Source organism: Symphalangus syndactylus, chromosome 4 (assembly GCF_028878055.3).
Source record: "Symphalangus syndactylus isolate Jambi chromosome 4, NHGRI_mSymSyn1-v2.1_pri, whole genome shotgun sequence".
In the NCBI taxonomy this organism is placed as follows: domain Eukaryota; kingdom Metazoa; phylum Chordata; class Mammalia; order Primates; family Hylobatidae; genus Symphalangus; species Symphalangus syndactylus.
In genome coordinates this window covers 138,348,401-138,365,980 of record NC_072426.2, presented here as the reverse complement: position 1 = coordinate 138,365,980, position 17,580 = coordinate 138,348,401, and the positions used below count along the sequence as shown (strand labels likewise).

Sequence of the window (17,580 nt, the reverse complement as noted above, 5' to 3'; positions counted from 1 at the left end):
CAGAATAGAACGAATGGGAATGGTCGGCTTTACACCTAGACATTCCATTCCCAGGGAGGAGCAGGAGACAGAATCCTTCCTCTTATCTCAACTGCAAAGAGGCCTCCCTCTTTCACTACTCCTCCTCAGCACAGACCCTTTATGGGTGTCAGGCTGGGGGACGTTAAGGCCTTTCCTTTCCCATGAGGCCATATCTCAGGCTGTCTCAGTGGGGGGAAGCCTTGGACAATACCCAGGCTTTCTTGGGCAGAGGTCCCTGCAGCTTTCTGCAGTGCATTGTGTCCCTGGTTAATCGAGAATGGAGAATGGCGATGACTTTTACCAAGCATACCACCTGCAAACATATTGTTAACAAGGCACATCCTGCACAGCCCTAAATCCATTAAACTTTGATTCAATACAGCACATGTTTCTGTGAGCACAGGGTTGGGGCTAAAGTTACAGGTTAACAGCATCTCAAAGCAGAAACAATTTTTCTTAGTACAGATCACAATGGAGTTTCTTATGTCTTCCTTTTCTACACAGACACAGTAACAATCTGATCTCTTTCTTTTCCCCACAGTTGATCACTTCCTCCTTGACTCTATTTCAGCTTGGCTTCCAGGACACTACATTCTTCTGGTTTTCTTCTACTTCACTAGCTTCTTGTATCTGCTTTGCAAGTTCCTTTTTGTTGGTATTCTCCAGGGCTCAACCCCTGGGCCTCTTGGCTTCTCCATCAGCGTTCACTTTCTTGGTAGTCTCACATAATCTCATTACTTTGATAGAATTTATGAGCCGATAATTTCCAAATGTGAATCTTCAGCCAGGCCTTCCTCCCTGAACTACAGACTCATGTATCCAACTGCCTCTTCAAGATCACCACTTCGGTATATAAAAGAACACCTCAAACAGAACATGTCCCCAGCTGAGCCATCTGCCACAGTCCCTTCCACCTCTGTAATGGCAGCTCCTCTTTCAAACCCTACAGACAATTCATCAGCAAATCCTGCTGGCTTTTCCTTTAAAACATACCCAGAGTCCAACCAATTCTTGGCACCCCCAATGCTACTTCCCCAGCCACTATAATCTTCACCTGGACTATTATAATAGTCTTTCGGTTTTTTGGTTTTTTTTTTTTTGAGATGGAGTCTCGCTCTGTTGCCCAGGTTGGAGTGCAGTGGCGTGATCTGGGCTCACTGCAACCTCCACCTCCCAGGTTGAAGTGATTCTCCTCCCTCAGCCTCCTGAGTAGCTGGGATTACAGGCACATACCACCACACCCAGCTAATGTTTTTATATTTTTAGTAGGAAGGGGGTTTCACCATGTTAGCCAGGCTGGTCTTGAACTCCGGACCTCAGGTGATCCGCCCGCCTTGGCCTCCCAAAGTGCTGCAATTACAGGCATGAGTCACTGTGCCCGGCCCTATTATAATAGTGTTTTTCTTTTTCTTTTTCTTCCTCTTTTTTTTTTTTTTTCTTGAGATGGAGTCTCACTCCGGTCGCACAGGCTGGAGTGCAGTGGTGCAATCTCGGCTCACTACAACCTCCACTGCCCAGGTTCAAGCAATTCTCCTTCCTCAGCCTCCTGAGTAGCTGGGATTACAGGCGTGCTTTTTTTATTTTCAGTAGAGACGAGGTTTCACCATGCTGACTAGGCTGGTCTGGAACTCCTGACCTCATGATCCACCCTCCTTGGCCTCCCAAAGTACTGGGATTACGGGCATGACCCACCGCACCTGGCCTATAAGAGTCTTTTAAGTGATCTTTCTGCTTCTCACCACCTCTCCACCCTGATCCCCCAGCGCCATGCACACACACACAAAAAATGTATGTTTAACACAGCAGCCAACAATATCCTCCTAAAACACTACTCTGATGGTTCCCTTTTTCATTCAGTAAAAGCCAAAGCCCAGACAGTGGCCTTCAGGGACCTAGAAAATCTCCACTTCCCACCCCACCCCACCTCCTGTCTCCTACTGTTCCTTTGTATACCCTGTGTCAGTCACACTGTGGCTTTTGGATTGCCAAGCACATTCTTACTGAGGACCTTTGTGCTTGCTGTTCCCTCTGCCTGGAATGATCAACTCCCATGTATCTTTTTCAAGTCTTTCTTCAAATGTCACTTTTGGCCAGGTGTGGTGGCTCACGCCGGTAATCCCAGCACTTTGGGAGGCCGAGGTGGGTGGATCACTTGAGGTCACGAGTTGGGAGACCAGCCTGGCCAACACGATGAAACCCTGTCTCTACTAAAAATACAAAAATTAGCCAGGCATGGTGGCATGTGTCTGTAATCCCAGTTATTCAGGAGGCTGAGGCAGGAGAATCACTTGAACCTGGGAGGTGGAGGTTGCAGTGAGCCAAGATCACACAACTGTACTCTAGCCTGGGTGACAGAGTGAGAATCCGTCCCAAAAAAAAAAAATCCTCCCACTTTAGTCAGCCTCCTGGGTAGCTGGGATTATAGATGTGCACCACAACACCACACATAACTTTTGTTATAGTATATTGTTATAATTGTTCTATTTTGTTATTAATGTTGTTACTCTCTGTGCCTAATTTATAAATTTAACTTTATTGTAGTTATGTGTGGATAGGAAAAAATATAGTGTTTGTAGGGTTTAGTACTATCTGTGGCTCCAGGCATCACCTGAGGTCTTGTAATGTTTCCCCTGCAGATAAGGGGAAAATACTGCATGTAACTTACTTGTTTACTTTGTCTCTGTCTCCTGATGGAATGTAAGCTCTATCTTTTGCTTACTACTGTGTCCCTCATACATAGAACAGTATCTGGCACAAAGTAGGCACTCAATATCTGTTGATGAATTAATGTCACTAACTTCAGTGATTTCACTACTGGAATTGTAGTAGAAAAACTATGCTCACACACGCTCAAAGCCTGTTCCTGTAATCCAGCTGTAACCTGGGCTCTGTTTTCACTTTATGTTTATGATGTCCTGAACTGAGAGATTATTTTTTAAGGTCTTGTTTGAAAGTTTATCTCTAGGATACACTAAAAAATAACAAAATATCAGAAATAAAAGAGATAAGACTGCTAGTTTTTATAATCACTGCTATTTACTATTGTCCAAAAGTGCCCATCAATACAGTTGGATAAAGGAGCAGGATTAATTTGTGCATGGGATGGTTATATATTAATATCTAGAAAATTTAAGAATTAACCATTAGATATCTAGAGAATTTAAGAAAAACCATTAGAAAGCAAGGGTGGCAAACTGTAAAACGTGAAGATCAACGATTTTCTTACATACCAAAAAGAACCAGTTTAAAATACAATTGGAAAGGTACCATTGATGATTGCATATAAAAATATATTCAGGAATATTTGTTAACCTTTTAGAGCTCTGCTCCTATTAATCCAGTCCCATATTAATAAATATTTAAGACATTTCTATTATTATAGAGGAAGTAGATGTTCAGATAGAAATTTCAAATTGGGGCTGGGCATGGTGGCTTACATCTGTAATCCCAGCACTTCGGGAGGCCACCGCTGGAGAATCGCTTGAGCTAGGAGTTGGAGACCAGCCTGGGAAACATATGAAGACCCTCTCTCTATTGAAAAAAAAAAAAATTTTTTTTTTGAGACGGAGTCTCACTCTGTCGCCCAGGCTGGAGTACAGTGGCGCAAACTCTGCTTACTGTAATCTCTGCCTCCCAGGTTCAAGCGATTCTCCTGCCTTAGCCTCCCTAGTGGCTGGGATTACAGGTGCCTGCCACCACGCCCAGCTAATTTTTGTATTTTTAGTAGAGACGGGGGTTTCACCAGGTTGGCCAGGCTGGTCTCAAACTCCTGTTTGAGTGCTGAGATTACAGGCGTGAGCCACCGGGCCCAGCCCACATTTGTAATTTAAATGAATAAGATTAAAATAACCTATTAGAAAACAGATGGCTCACGCCTGTAATCCCAGCACTTTGGGAGGCCGAGGCGGGCAGATCACAAGGTCAGAAGATCGAGACCATCCTGGCTAACATGGTGAAACCCCGCCTCTACTAAAAATACAAAAAATTAGCTGGGCGTGGTGGCGGGCGCCTGTAGTCCCAGCAACTCGGGAGGCTGAGGCAGGAGAATGGCGTGAACCCGGGAGGCAGAGCTTGCAGTGAGCTGAGATTGTGCCACTGCACTCCAGCCTGGGTGACAGAGCAAGACTCTGTCTCAAAAAAAAAAGAAAGAAACAAATGGCCAGTCATGGTGGCTCATGCCTATAATCCCAGCACTTTGGGAGGACTAGGTATGAGGATTGCTTGAGCCCAGGAATTTGAGACCAGCCTGGGCACCTTAGTGAGGCCCCATCTCTTTATCTTTTAAAAAATAATGTTAAAATAAAATAAGTGGATAAAGTTAGTAGGAAACACCAGACATGTTCATAAAAATATTCGCTCATATTATTGCTGTTTCTTATTGTTCTGGAAGATCCAACAAAACATTTAGATAAGAAAAAGTATATGGAGTTATATAGATTGCATTTTCTTATCAAATAAATATTGACTACCAGCTAACTCCAAAGAACCTAAGTAGAAAAACTATCACAGGCCAGGTGTGGTGTCTCACACCTATAATCCTAGCATTTTGGGAGACCGAGGGGGGCCCATCACTTGGGGTCACAATTTCAAGACAAGCCTGGCCAACATGGTGAAACCCCATCTCTATGAGAAATACAAAAATTAGATGGGTGTGTTGGCAGGCACCTGTAATCTCAGCTATTTGGGAGGCTGAAGCAGGAGAATTGCTTGAACCTGGGAGACAGAGGTTGCAATGAACCGAGATTGCACCACTGCACTCCAGCCTGGGCAACAGAGTGAGACTATGTGTCAAAAAAAAAAAAAGAAAAGAAAAGAAAAGAAAAGAAAAACTATCACAAAAATATATAAATAAGAGTATTCAGTAAGGTTCTAGGTGCGAAATTAATAGGTAAAAATCAGTTGCATTGGCTGGGCGCGGTGGCTCACACCTGTAATCCCAGCACTTTGGGAGCCCAAAGCGGGTGGATCATGAGGTCAGGAGATTGAGACCATCCTGGCTTACATGGTGAAACCCCGTCTGTACTAAAAAACAAAAAATTAGCTGGGTGTGGTGGCGGGCGCCTGTAGTCCCCAGTTCCTCGGGAGGCTGAGGCAGGAGAATGGCGTGAACCGGGGAGGCGGAGCTTGCAGTGAGCCAAGATTGCACCACTGCACTCCAGCCTGGGCGACAGAGCGAGACTCTGTCTCAAAAAAAAAAACCAGTTGCATTAAACAAGCAACTACCAGTTAGAAGATACAATTGAAGAAAAGACCCCATTTACAATAATAACAAAAAAGATGAAGTACCCAGATCTTTTTGAAGAAAACTTTAAAACATCACTGAAGAATAAAAAGACTCGAAATGGTATGCTGTGTCCTTGGATAGAAAGTCTTGATGTCATAAACATGGCAATTCTCTCTCAATCTATGTATGAGAGGATTAATTCTACAAGGTATTAAGTGTATTATAATAATAATTAAAACAGTGTGCTACTGCCCATGAATAATTACATCAATGAAACAAAACAGTAAATTTAGAAATAGACCAAAGTGTATATGAGAATCTAGTACATAAAAGATGTTGTTTCAGGCTGGGCACGGTGGCTCACACCTGTAATCTCAGCACTGGGAGGCCGAGGTGGGCGGATCACAAGGTCAGGAGATCGAGACCAGCCTGGCCAATATGGTGAAACCCTGTCTCTACTAAAAATACAAAAATGACCATCTTGGCTAACACGGTGAAACCCCATCTCTACTAAAAATACAAAAAATTAGTTGGGTGCGGTGGCGGGCGCCTGTAATCCCAGCTACTCGGGAGGCTGAGGCAGGAGAATGGCGTGAACCCAGGAGGTGGAGCTTGCAGTGAGCCGAGATAGCGCCACTGCAGTCCAGCCTGGGTGAAAGAGCGAGACACCGTCTCAAAAAAAAAAAAAAAAAAAAATACAAAAATGAGCCGGACGTGGTGGCACGTGCCTGTAGTCCCAGCTAGTCAGGAGGCTGAGGCAGGAGAATCGCTTGAACCCGGGAGGCAGAGGTTACTGTGAGCCAAGATTGCGCCACTGCACTCCAGCCTGGGTGACAGAATGAGACTCTTTCTCAAAAAAAAAAAAAAAAAGTTTGGACGCAGTGGCTCCAGCCTGTAATCCCAGCACTTTGGGAGGCCGGGGCGGGCAGATCACAAGGTCAGGAGATCGAGACCATCCTGGCTAACACGGTGAAACCCCGTCTCTACTAAAAATACAAAAAATTAGCTGGGCGTGGTGGCGGGTGCCTGTAGTCACAGCTACTTGGGAGGCTGAGGCAGAGGTTGCAGTGAGAAAAGATCGCGCCACTGCACTCCAGCCTGGGCAACAGAGTGAGACTCAAAAAAAAAAAAAAAAAAAAGGAAAAAAGAAAAAAGTGTATATGTATATGTGTGTATATATATATATACACACACACACATATATAGCCAATACAGATCCCATTTGATAACAAATATTTAAAGGCAATCCAGTTTGCAGTGGGTCCAATTCTAAGGAAATGGACAGTTATTAATATTTATAGCTCAATAGCTAGTTTCTCAAATCTTAAGAAATTTAAAACTAGTCAAAATACACAATTTCACTGGGTTTTAGACAGGAGAGTGGGGATAAATATGTTCATTCAACTGTAAGGGTGCCCAATCAAACTTCAGGTAGAAATGGCAGAGTCATACAGAAACCTTAACTCAGAACATATGGATAAAGGGAAACATTTTTGCTTGTTCTTTTTATTTAAAGTACAAAGAATAGTACATAAAGTAAAACGTCCATCACCTAGACTTGACAATTCTCGACATTTTGTCACATTTGCTTCGTTTATTCCTATCTTTTTTTTTGTCTGGAGCTCTTTAATAAAAATCATAGAAATACAATTTCACCCCTAAATACTTTACTGCGGATAAGAGCATTCCTTAGTCACAATGCTGTCACACCTAGCAGAATTAACATCTCCCTGTTATCACCTAACACCCTGCCATACTCACATTTCCCTTGCTGAGTCAGAAATATCTTTTTCGGGCTGGGCATAGTGGCTCATGCCTATATTCCTAGCACTCTGTTTGGGAGGCCAAGGCAGGAGGGTCACTTGAGGCCAGGAGTTCAAAATAAGCTTGGTCAATGTAGTGAGACCCAGTCTCTACTAAAAAATAAAATAAAATAAAATAATAAATAAATAAAAATTGCCTGGATGGGTTGGGCGTGGTGGCTCATGCTGTAATCCCAGCGCTTTGGGAGGTGGAGGAGGGAGGTTCACTTGAGCCTAGGAGTTTGAGCCCAGGCCGAGCAACAAAGTGAGACCCTGTCTGTACAAAAAATTAAGAAATTTAAAGTTAACTGGGTGGCAGGTGCCTGTAATCCCAGCTACTTGGAAGGCTGAGGCAGGAGAATCGCTTGAACCCGGGAGGCAGATGTTGCAGTGAGCTGAGATCGCGTCATTGCACTCCAGCCTGGGTGACAGGAGCAAAACTCCGTCTCAAAAAAAAAAAAAAAAAAAGTTATGCATGCCTTGGGGCCCCAGCTACTCTGGAGGCTGGGGTGGTAGGATTGCTTGAGCCTGGGAGGTTCAGGCTGCGGTGAACATGATCCTGTCACTGCGCTCCAGCCTGAGTAACAGAGCGAGACCCTATCTCAAAAAAAAAAAAAAAAATTGGCTAAGTGCGACGGCGTGAGCCCACAATCTGAGCTATTTAGAGGCTGAGGTGAGAAGATCCCTGGAGCCCAGGAGTTCAAGGTTACGGTAATCTATGATTGTGCCACTGCACTCTAGCCTGGGCAACAGGGTGAGACCTCATCTCGGAAAAAACTGAAAAATAAATAAAATAAAGTAGATAAGGGCTGGGCGCAGTGGCTTACATCTGTAATCCCATCATTTTGGGAAGCTGAGGCTGGTGGAACCACTTGAGCTCAGGAGTTCAAGAACAACCTGGGCAATATAGTGAGTGCCTGTCTCTACTTAAAAAAAAAAAAAAATATATATATATATATATATACACACACACACACATATATATATAAATTAACTTTGGCGCATACACACACATATATAACTTCACCTTCATAACTTTCATGCAAAATAAAGTATTATGTCCATTTTATGCCCGAGTTAAAGCCCACTACCAGACATTAGTAGAACCTAGATATAAACCCAGATTCTTCTGGTTAAGTTAGTGTAGCATCCTAAGAGTCTATACATGGACCTGTGGACATCTCCTTTTTCATAGTCAGAGGGAAAAATAATACCTTATTACTTCCTGTGTAATAAAGCATTCCATTGACAAACCATTTAAGGGGCTGGTTTGTCAGTGATTGAAGGCACCCCTGGACATCTCTTTACCACTGGCTGAGTCATCTTCACTAGGATACTTTGTCTTGAAACTGTTTTCTTAATTTAAAATTCTTTTTTTTTTTTAACGGCCCACTGCCTACATCTCAGAGTTGTTTTGAAAATACTGCAACTCCTGGGACATAGTTAGGGCTCAATAAATGTTAGCTGTTTTTATAAGAAAACATTCTGAGTAAATATAGGTATACCGTCCTGCCTAGTGATTCATCTTTTAGTCTCTGACATGGTATCTAACGGTAATGTCCATTAGTAACAAGATGTTCCAGTTCTCTCCAGTGTCATAATAAGTCACTGTATTCCAAAGTACTATGCACAATAGCAAAGAATACAGGAAGAAATGAAAATTTTGGGAGCAGAAACCTAATGTAGTGAGTGCCACCAGTAGGTGGCTTCTGGGGATAACAGAAAAAACTGTCAAAGCCCCACATGTTAAAGGCTAAAAATGCTTACCCTCTCCCTGTGGTGCCCACTCCATCCCTTTAAATTGTGCCCTGTGGTTTAACTAAGGGTTACAACCTGCTCACTACTTAGTATGTGTCAGGAATAGCACAGTCCAGCCTTTATACAGAGGAGACAAAATTTGTAAGTTTGTTCTGGTTCATCCCTTGCAAGCATCATCTGCACTTTCTGAAAAACAGAAATAATCACCCTTATACTCAGCAATGTGCCAGGTCCACGCACATGACCGGTAACCCCCACGACATTCCTGGGAGGGAGCCATTCTTAGCACTGTTTTATAGATTGTTGTTAGAGCAATATAAAGTTTTCTTCTCGGAAACTGTAAAAGAAGAAAACTAGAGGGATTATATTCATACATATGTTAATACAATAACCTCTGCATCTTCCATTAAAAAAAAAAAAAAGACAACAACTAGTAAAATAGTTCAGCCTAACAGGCGGGTTTTCATTCACAAACTGTCCCTGTACAGATTCTGAGAGGTTGTGAATCTGGGCCTACATAGAAATAAGGCCGAAGAGGCCCAGTAAAAGTGTCAGTGAAAGTACAGATGTGAGATTTCTCAGCCATATCATAGAATGAGATCTCACCCATCTCATAGTCCAGGAAAATGCCAATGGCCCTGGCTTTCACCTCTAACAACAGAGGGGTTGGAAAAGCCCCTGGTGCATGATAGCCATCAGCTTGCAGCTCAATTCTCCAACATTCCTGCCGGGCTGATGAGGGTCTCCTCGCCTTTGTGGGAAGAGAGTCTTTGCAAACGCCAATAGCCCATTCCGACTTATCCCCCACTTCAATCTCCCAGCAGTGCCTGCCAGAATGAAAATATGGAAAACCCAGAACAACTGGCTTGACCGTAAATCTTTTTGGGAAACCAGGAACCTTTTGTTTTCTCTTTGTAAATCTCACACATTTTTTATCCTCAGATACAATCAGGTTAGGGTGTGCTGTTTCAGGGTCTAGAATTATTTCTACTTTAAATTTCTTTATAATTCTCTGCAGAGCAGAATATTGGGGAGGAAAACTGCAGCCATCTCTCTTTAAATGAATTGAAAAGATCGATGGGCTACTCTCATTTTCAGATTCGTAGAAAATTTTAATTTGTGACAGCAATTCCAGTTCAGACAGCTCACTGAGCTCTACTACCTTTCTTAACTGGCTTTTGAGTGTGGCACTGTAGTTTGAAAATGCTGTTATGTTTGCACTGAGTTTCTGTTGATTGTCCTTCTCTTCTTCAGCTAATCTGGAGAGAACTGCCTGTTGCTCACGATCTAAAAACTGGTTGAGGTGCTCAAATTCAGAGGATAATTCCTGCCTTTGGTGTTCCACCATCTCTCTCAGCTCTAAGGGTTTTTTGCTTTGAGTGCTTGTTAATTTTTGGAGGTCTGCCAATTGCTTTTTCAGGGTCTGGATGTAACTGCAGAATCTTTTCCTATAATGAATGGCAGCTTTCTCTATGGGCCTCACGTGGTGGCCCTGGTGGTCAGGGGGCTGAGTGCACAGGGGACACAACACCATCAGGTCCTCCTTGCAGAAAACGCTCAGGGGCTGGTTGTGTTTCTCGCATAAGGTCGTCTCTTCCTGCATCCTTTTATTGCTCTTGGTGCTCTGGAGTAGCTTGGCAATTTCAATCATCCTTCCCAGCTGGGTGTTGCTCCTGAAGTGCCCCTCTTGACACCGGTGACGACAGACAGGGCAAGGGAACAATTCCTGTAGATCCAGCCAGGACTGTTGGATGCAGGAACGACAGAAGTTGTGCCCACATTCGATGGTGACGGGGTCACTCAGGTAATCCAGACAGATGGAGCACTTAGCTTCTGCTTGGAGTCCGGTCAGAGCTGCTGCCACTGCCATTGGGCTGTCAGTGAAGGTCTGGACCAAGGTGGGCTTTCTTCAAGAGGTTGAACTCTGTGGGTACTGTTCAGTGAGAAGCAGATATGCTCTCAGATCTCACTGTCCTTCCTGGAGACAGCTGATGACCTCACTACAGTCCCACTGGTTTCTCACATTGGTGGCAGCCCTTGAAGTCCTTTGAATCTTCGGACCCTTTAATTCCAACTGCCAAAAGGATTCCCACACACAGCCTGCTGGCAGTCACAGCTCAGCCATACAACTGCTCTTCCAGCCTTTGGCTGCTCAGAGAAAATGATGCCAAGCTAAGCAGCTGTTAGGAAAACAGCTGTTGCCTCAAATCATTGGTTGCTGTGGGTGAGAAGATATTTCTTTCTTAAGAACAAAACAAGATGAAACAAACCTGAATTTATTTCAGGTGGTCCTAACCTCCACCACATTCTAGCCAAACACAAATTATCCTCCCCTAGCCCCAGTCTTTTATTTCTGTGCATTTATTATTGTGTCCTAGCTATTCCACATACTTGGAAACACAATCCCCACATCCCATCTACTTATCAGTCATCCTAAATGGGGTTGTAGGAACAGCTTAGGCCCTGAGGCATAGAGACCACCCAAATTAAAATACGGCCTTGGTTACCTATCTCTGTAACTTGGAGAAATTTGCTTTACATCCCAAATTCTTGGAATCAGGTAAATAATGACAATCTCCCTTTAAACTTTTGTCTTGATAAGGTATTTCTAGCCTGGGCAATGTAGAGTGAGCCCTTCTCTACAAAAAAAAAAAAAAAAAATTAAAAAAAAAATTAGTTTGGCGTGATGGTGCACACCTGTAGTCCCAGCTACTTGGGAGGCTGAGGCAGGAGGAATCCTTGAGCCATGGAGGTCAAGGCTCCAGTGAGCTGTCACTGTGGCACTGCACTCCAGCCTGGGTGACAGAGTGAGACCTTGTCTCTAATTAGAAAAAAGCAAAAAGTCTTTCTGATGGCTCAAAATCACATCTACCAAATTTACCTTGCTCTTACATCCTTGCTTCTCTACAGTGGAATAGGCCACAGAAGACCTATCTATTTGTGAAATGAAACCCAACGAGATAACACATTGAATATAAACAAAATTTGCAAAAATACTTTGAGTATTTACTATTAAAATGTCATTATGTCTAAATGCAAAATACCTACAAGATATGAAAATAATCAGACAAGGCTGGGCGTGGTGGCTCACGCCTGTAATCCCAGCACTTTGGGAGGCTGAGGCGGGTGGATTACCTGAGGTCAGGAGATCGAGACCATCCTGGCTAACACGGTGAAACCCCGTCTCTACTAAAAATACAAAAAATTAGCCGGGCGAGGTGGCAGGCGCCTGTAGTCCCAGCTACGCGGGAGGCTGAGGCAGGAGAATGGCGTGAACCCCGGGGGGCGGAGCCTGCAGTGAGATCGCGCCACTGCACTCCAGCCTGGGTGAAAAGAGCGAGACTCCGTCTCAAAAAAAAAAAACAAAAACAAAAGAAAATAGACAAAAACTGAACATATTCCCAATGTATGGGAACATGCTCTCCAAAGGAGCATAGGAGCAACAGTTATGTAGACATTCCAACACTGTAGACTGTGAAGTAGAAACAAAGGCTGAGATTGGTGGCTCATGCCTGTAATCCCAGTACTTTGGGAGGCTGAGGCGGGAGGATCACTTGAGTTCAGGAGTTCGAGACCAGCCTGGCCAATATGGCAAAACCTTGTCACTACTAAAATACAAAAAAATTAGCCTGGCATGGTGGCACATGCCTGTAATCTCAGCTACTTGGGAGGCTGAGACACGAGAATCGCTTGAACCCAGGAGGCGGCAGTTGCAGTGAGCTGAGATCGCGCCACTGCACTCCAGCCTAGGTGACGGAGCCAGATGCTATTTCAAAAGCACACAAACAAACAAAAAACAAAAAAATACTTAAAAAGTTTTTCCTTTGCCATTGTAATTTCATAATGCTAATCCTATAAAAATGCATATGACTTGAACAAATATTCAAACATATATACAAAGATTTTTGTTGTTGTTGTTGAGACAGGGTCTCTTTTGGTCACTCAGTGCGTGATCATGGCTCACTGAAGTCTAATTTCTTATTATTTTTTCTAGAGGTCTCGCCATGTCACTCAGTCTGATCTCAAACTCCTGAATTCAAGCAATCCTCCTGTCTCACCCTCCCAAAATGCAAGGATTACAGGTGTGAGCCACTGCACCAGGCTGAAAATGTTATTTTCAGTACTAGTTTAAACTTCAAAAAACAGGAAGCATTGGAAAATGTCTAGTCAGTATTGGCAGAATAAACTATATTACATGTGTGTAACATACATTCTATACAAGGCAGTATCAAGCAGATTTTAAAGCAAAATAGCACCAAATATATTGATGCACACAATATATCCTAGGATAAAAAAAAGCAGGCATCTTCCTACTCCTTCCACCTATTTTTCACTCTGTTCACAGCTGTCATCTCTTCCCCTTGGACCAAGAGGCCACCACATTCAGAATTTTGTATTTTAGAAAATGGATTGGCCGGGTGTGGTGGATCACGCCTATAATCCCAGCACTTTGGGAGGCCAAGGCGGGCAGATGACCTGAGGTCAGGAGTCTGAGACCAGCCTGCCCCAAATGGTGAAACCCAGTCTCTACTAAAAATACAAAAAAATTAGCCGGGCATGGTGGTGGGCGTCTATAATCCCAGCTACTTGGGAGGCTGAGGCAAGAGAATGGCTTGAACCAGGGAGGCGGAGGTTACGGTGAGTCGAGATCGCACCATTGCACACCAGCCTGGGTGACAGAGCGAGACTCTGTCTCAAAAAAAAAAAAAAAAAAAGAGAGAGACAGAGAGAGAAAGAAAAAGAAAAAGGACATGGTACACAGATTGTCTATTATGTGAGCATACCCAGAAAGGTTTCAGAAACACTCTATTATCAATCCCTGTGGTCCAAGGCCTCAGTAATAAAAACACACTTTTATCAGACAGCATAGTCCATGGCATCAGAAATTACTCCCAGGATCTAGTGAAGGGACAGTCCTGAAGACAGACCTTTCTTTGGAATATGCAGGGATCCCTCAGCTCAAGTCTGCTGATTTCACCCTTACTGGAGGGTCTCAGGAATCACTTCTTTAAAAAAAAAAAAAAAAAAAAAAAAACCAACATTTTTTTATTAACTTATTTTTAATAGAGATGGGACCTTGCTGTATTGCCTAGACTGATCTTGAACTCCCGGCCTCTCAAAGTGTTGGGATTACAGGTGTGAGCCACCTCACCAAGCTGAAAATATATATATTTTAAAGAGATGGGGTCTCCCAGCCTGGCCAACATGGTGGAACCCTGTCTCTACTAAAAATACAAAAATTAGCTGGGTGTTGATGGGTGTAGATAACTGATGCCTGTAGTCCCAGCTACTCCAGAGGCTGAGGTGGGAATGTCGCTTGAACCCAGGAGGCAGAGGTTGTAGTGAGCTGAGATAGCACCACTTAATTCCATCCTGAGCAATACAGTGAGACTGAAAAAAAAAAAAAAGGGAGCGAGAGACAGGGTCTCACTATGTTGCCCAGGCTTGTGTTGAACTCCTGGGCTCATGTGATCCACCTGCATCGGCCTCCCAAAGTGCTGAGATTACAGGCGTGAACCACCACGCCCTGCACACTTCTTGATCAAGCATAAATTTCTGGAGCAGAGTGCATTCTCTTGCTCTGAGGCATCTCTGGACAGCTGATCCAAAGTCCTGCAAAGCTCAGGTCCTGCCACTATTTTCTTTCCTTAGCTCTTTCTCTTTGTTCAGATCTCAGGCTTCCTCTCTGGCCTCATCTTCCAGCGTCAAGGTTCAGTATCAAACATCTCTCCTTTGTAAAATGTAGTTATCGCCAGGCACGGTGGCTCATGCCTGTAACCCCCGCACTTTGGGAGGCCAAGGTGGGTGGATCACCTGAGGTTGGGAGTTCGAGACCAGCCTGACCAACATGGAGAAACCCCGTCTCTACTAAAAATACAAAACTAGCTGGGCATGGTGGTGCATGCCTGTAATCCCAGCTACTCGGGAGACTGAGGCAGGAGAATTGCTTGAACCTCGGACGTGGAGGTTGCGGTGAGCCGGTATCATTCCACCGCACTCCAGCCTGGGCAACAACAGCGAAACTCCATCGCAAAAAAAAAAAAAAAAAAAAAAAAAAGTAGTCATCTTACCAGGCACAGTGGCTCATGCTTGTAATATTAGTGCTTTGGGAGGCAGAGCTAGGAGGATCGCTTGAGCCCAAGGAATTCAAGACCAGCTCTGGGCAGCGTGAGACCCCGTTTCTACAAAAAAAAAAAAAAAATTTTTTTTAAAAGGTTGAGTTTGATTCCTGGCGTTCCCTTATTAACTTGGGGGAGCTACTTAACCCATCCTGGCTTTAGTCTGTCCTTTGTAAGCAAGCATAGTGGTTAAATAAAGGAAGATCAAGTCCATAAACAGCCTGATGGGGACCTCAGGGCCTCGGATCAGGGCTCTAACTCCCCACCCCACCCCCAACTCTATACACAAACCATCCCTCACTGCTACATCCTGGAAGGTAATTCTACACTCGCCATCAGACCGGCATTTCTGGGAATGCTCCCAGATAGATATCAGTCACCTCATTTTCTGACTCCTTAGGGCAGGGTGGGCTCTGAGCTTACCTTTTTTTAGTAAGCATTTCGGTGACTTAGGACAAAACTAGTAAATAAATCAGGAACCGTAAGAAATAAATGGCATGCATTTTAAAATAAACTTATGCCGCAGGCGCGGTAGTTCATGACTGCAATCCCAGCACTTTGGGAGGCCGAGGCAGGCAGAACACTTGAGATCAGCGGTTTGAGACCAGCCTGGCCAACATGGTGAGACTAAAAATAAAAAAAATACTAAAAATGGGCCAGGCGAGGTGGCTCACGCCTATAATCCCAGCACTTTGGGAGGCCAAGGCGGGCGGATCACGAGGTCAGAAGATTGAGACCATACTGGCCAACATGGTGAAACGCTGTTTCTACTAAAAATACAAAAAATTAGCTGGGCATGGTGGCACATGCCTGTAGTCCCAGCTACTGGGGAGGCTGAGGCACGAGAATCACTTGAACCTGGGAGGCAGAGGTTGCAATGAGTCAAGATAGCCACTGCACTCCAGCCTGGGCGACAGAGCAAGACTCTGTCTCAAAAAAAAAAAAAAAAAAAAAAAAAAAAAAAAACACAAATTAGCCTGGCTGGTGGAGAGTGCCTGTAATCCCAGCTACTCGGAAGGCACAGGCAGCAGAATTGCTTGAACCCAGGAGGCAGAGGTTGTAGTTAGCCGAGATCACCCCAGTGCACTCCAGCCTGGGTCACAGAGCGTGATTGCGTCTCAAAAAAAAAGGGAAAAATAAAAACATAAAATAACCTGATGCCGAGTTCGGGTTCCCTTGTGAGGTGCAAGCTCCCTCTAGGCACAGAGCAAGTGTTCAAGAGGCCACAGGTTTCACTACACTCCAGCCTCCAGCACCCACAGAGTGTCACTTCCCAGCTTACCTGGAGCAGGGGGAGCTCTGCGGCGGTCCTTTATCCGGGCAAGAGGCCACACACTAGACACTAACTAAACACACATGGAAAGTGCAGCTGTGAGGACTCCACCCAGCCTAAGACCAGCTTCCACCTGGAAGTGGGAGGGGTAGGGGCAAGAGAGGGTGGGGGAGGCTTCCTCCCTGTAAGCACTTAAGTGTCCTTGGCCTTGATCCAAGAACTTTGGAGTCTTTTTTGTAATAACTGAATAGGGCAGGTTTGCATTTGCTCATGCAGATAACCAGAGCCTGCCTTATTTAGATGAGTGAAAAGGAACAGAGAAGTTGAGAAAGACTAAAGGAGATTTCAACCCAGAGCCTGCAACTGGGCTACCTGCTGAAAGATATTCTTTACAAGCCTGGGCAACATGGTGAAACCCTGTCTCTATGAAAAATACAAAAGATTAGCTGGGCGTAGCGGCGGGCACCTGTAATCCCAGCTATTCGGGAGGCTGAGGCAGGGAGAATTGCTTGAACCCAGGAGGCGGAGGTTGCAGTGAGCCAAGATGGCGCTACTGCACTCCAGCCTGGGCGACAGAGTGAGACTGTCTCAAAACCAAAACAAAACAGGCATCTTGATTTCTCTTCAACTCTGAAGCCAGAAACCTGGCCCTCTCCCAGTCTTCACCTCAATCAATGGAACCTTTGTTCACCTAGTATTTGAAGCAGAAAATCAAGAATACATCTCTGATTTCCCTCATTTCTTTTGCTCCCTACAAATAAATCCACTATCAAGTCCTGCTGTCGTGCCCCACACTGTGTCCCTGAGCTCCGACACACCCTCCTTGGGGACACCTGGGAACCCTCACCTAGTTAGCTGACCCTGGCTGTCCTCCCTTATCCCCCACCCCTCAGAATCCAGTGCTGTCACCTGGGATGCTAATTTGGGGGCTGTGTTTGGCTTCATGTGTGTCCTGTGAAGGCAGAAGACAGATTGACAACACTGGCCATGGACAGATCCTCAAGAAGCCATGAGTCCTAAGGGGCAGGCAGAGAAAGAGTCATCTGTCCAAGAGACCAAAGAGACCGAGGGGCAGCTGTCAGGGGCCGGCAGCAGGGTCCCGCTCTAGGGGATCAGGACAACTGTAAAGGGACTGATAAAAATGCATGGGAGCATTTCAGTGGAGTGTCAGGGGCAAAGGCCAGAGTGGCTCTAATGGGAGACGAGATAAACACTCATTATAATTCCTAAAGGTAATCAATCAGCCCAGAGCATGAAGTCAAAGTAAAAGAATAGATTATTTGGATTAATTTACATTTCTGAGGGTAAGTGATCCTTTCTCAATTCTGTCCCTCCCACCCATTAGCTGATTCCATTTGGTTTTGGCCCCACCCTATGATTATA

The 17,580-nt window shown here is 44.6% G+C and overlaps 1 protein-coding gene across 1 annotated transcript; it reads right to left on the bottom strand.

The window, feature by feature from the left end:
• Positions 1 to 9,268: 9,268 nt before the first annotated feature.
• Positions 9,269 to 16,289, bottom strand: TRIM75 (tripartite motif containing 75). Its single transcript, XM_055276318.1, has 2 exons — positions 16,207 to 16,289; positions 9,269 to 11,023 (listed from the first exon to the last, which is right to left on the bottom strand). Exon 2 carries the CDS (start codon positions 10,673 to 10,675, stop codon positions 9,269 to 9,271), a length of 1,407 nt encoding a protein of 468 aa, XP_055132293.1. The 5' UTR covers positions 10,676 to 11,023; positions 16,207 to 16,289.
• Between the last annotated feature and the right edge of the window lie 1,291 nt (positions 16,290 to 17,580).

Bases quoted from the DNA above. Each gene is read 5' to 3' on its own strand.
- TRIM75 (XM_055276318.1), bottom strand. From the start codon at position 10,675: ATGGCAGTGGCAGCAGCTCTGACCGGACTCCAAGCAGAAGCTAAGTGC.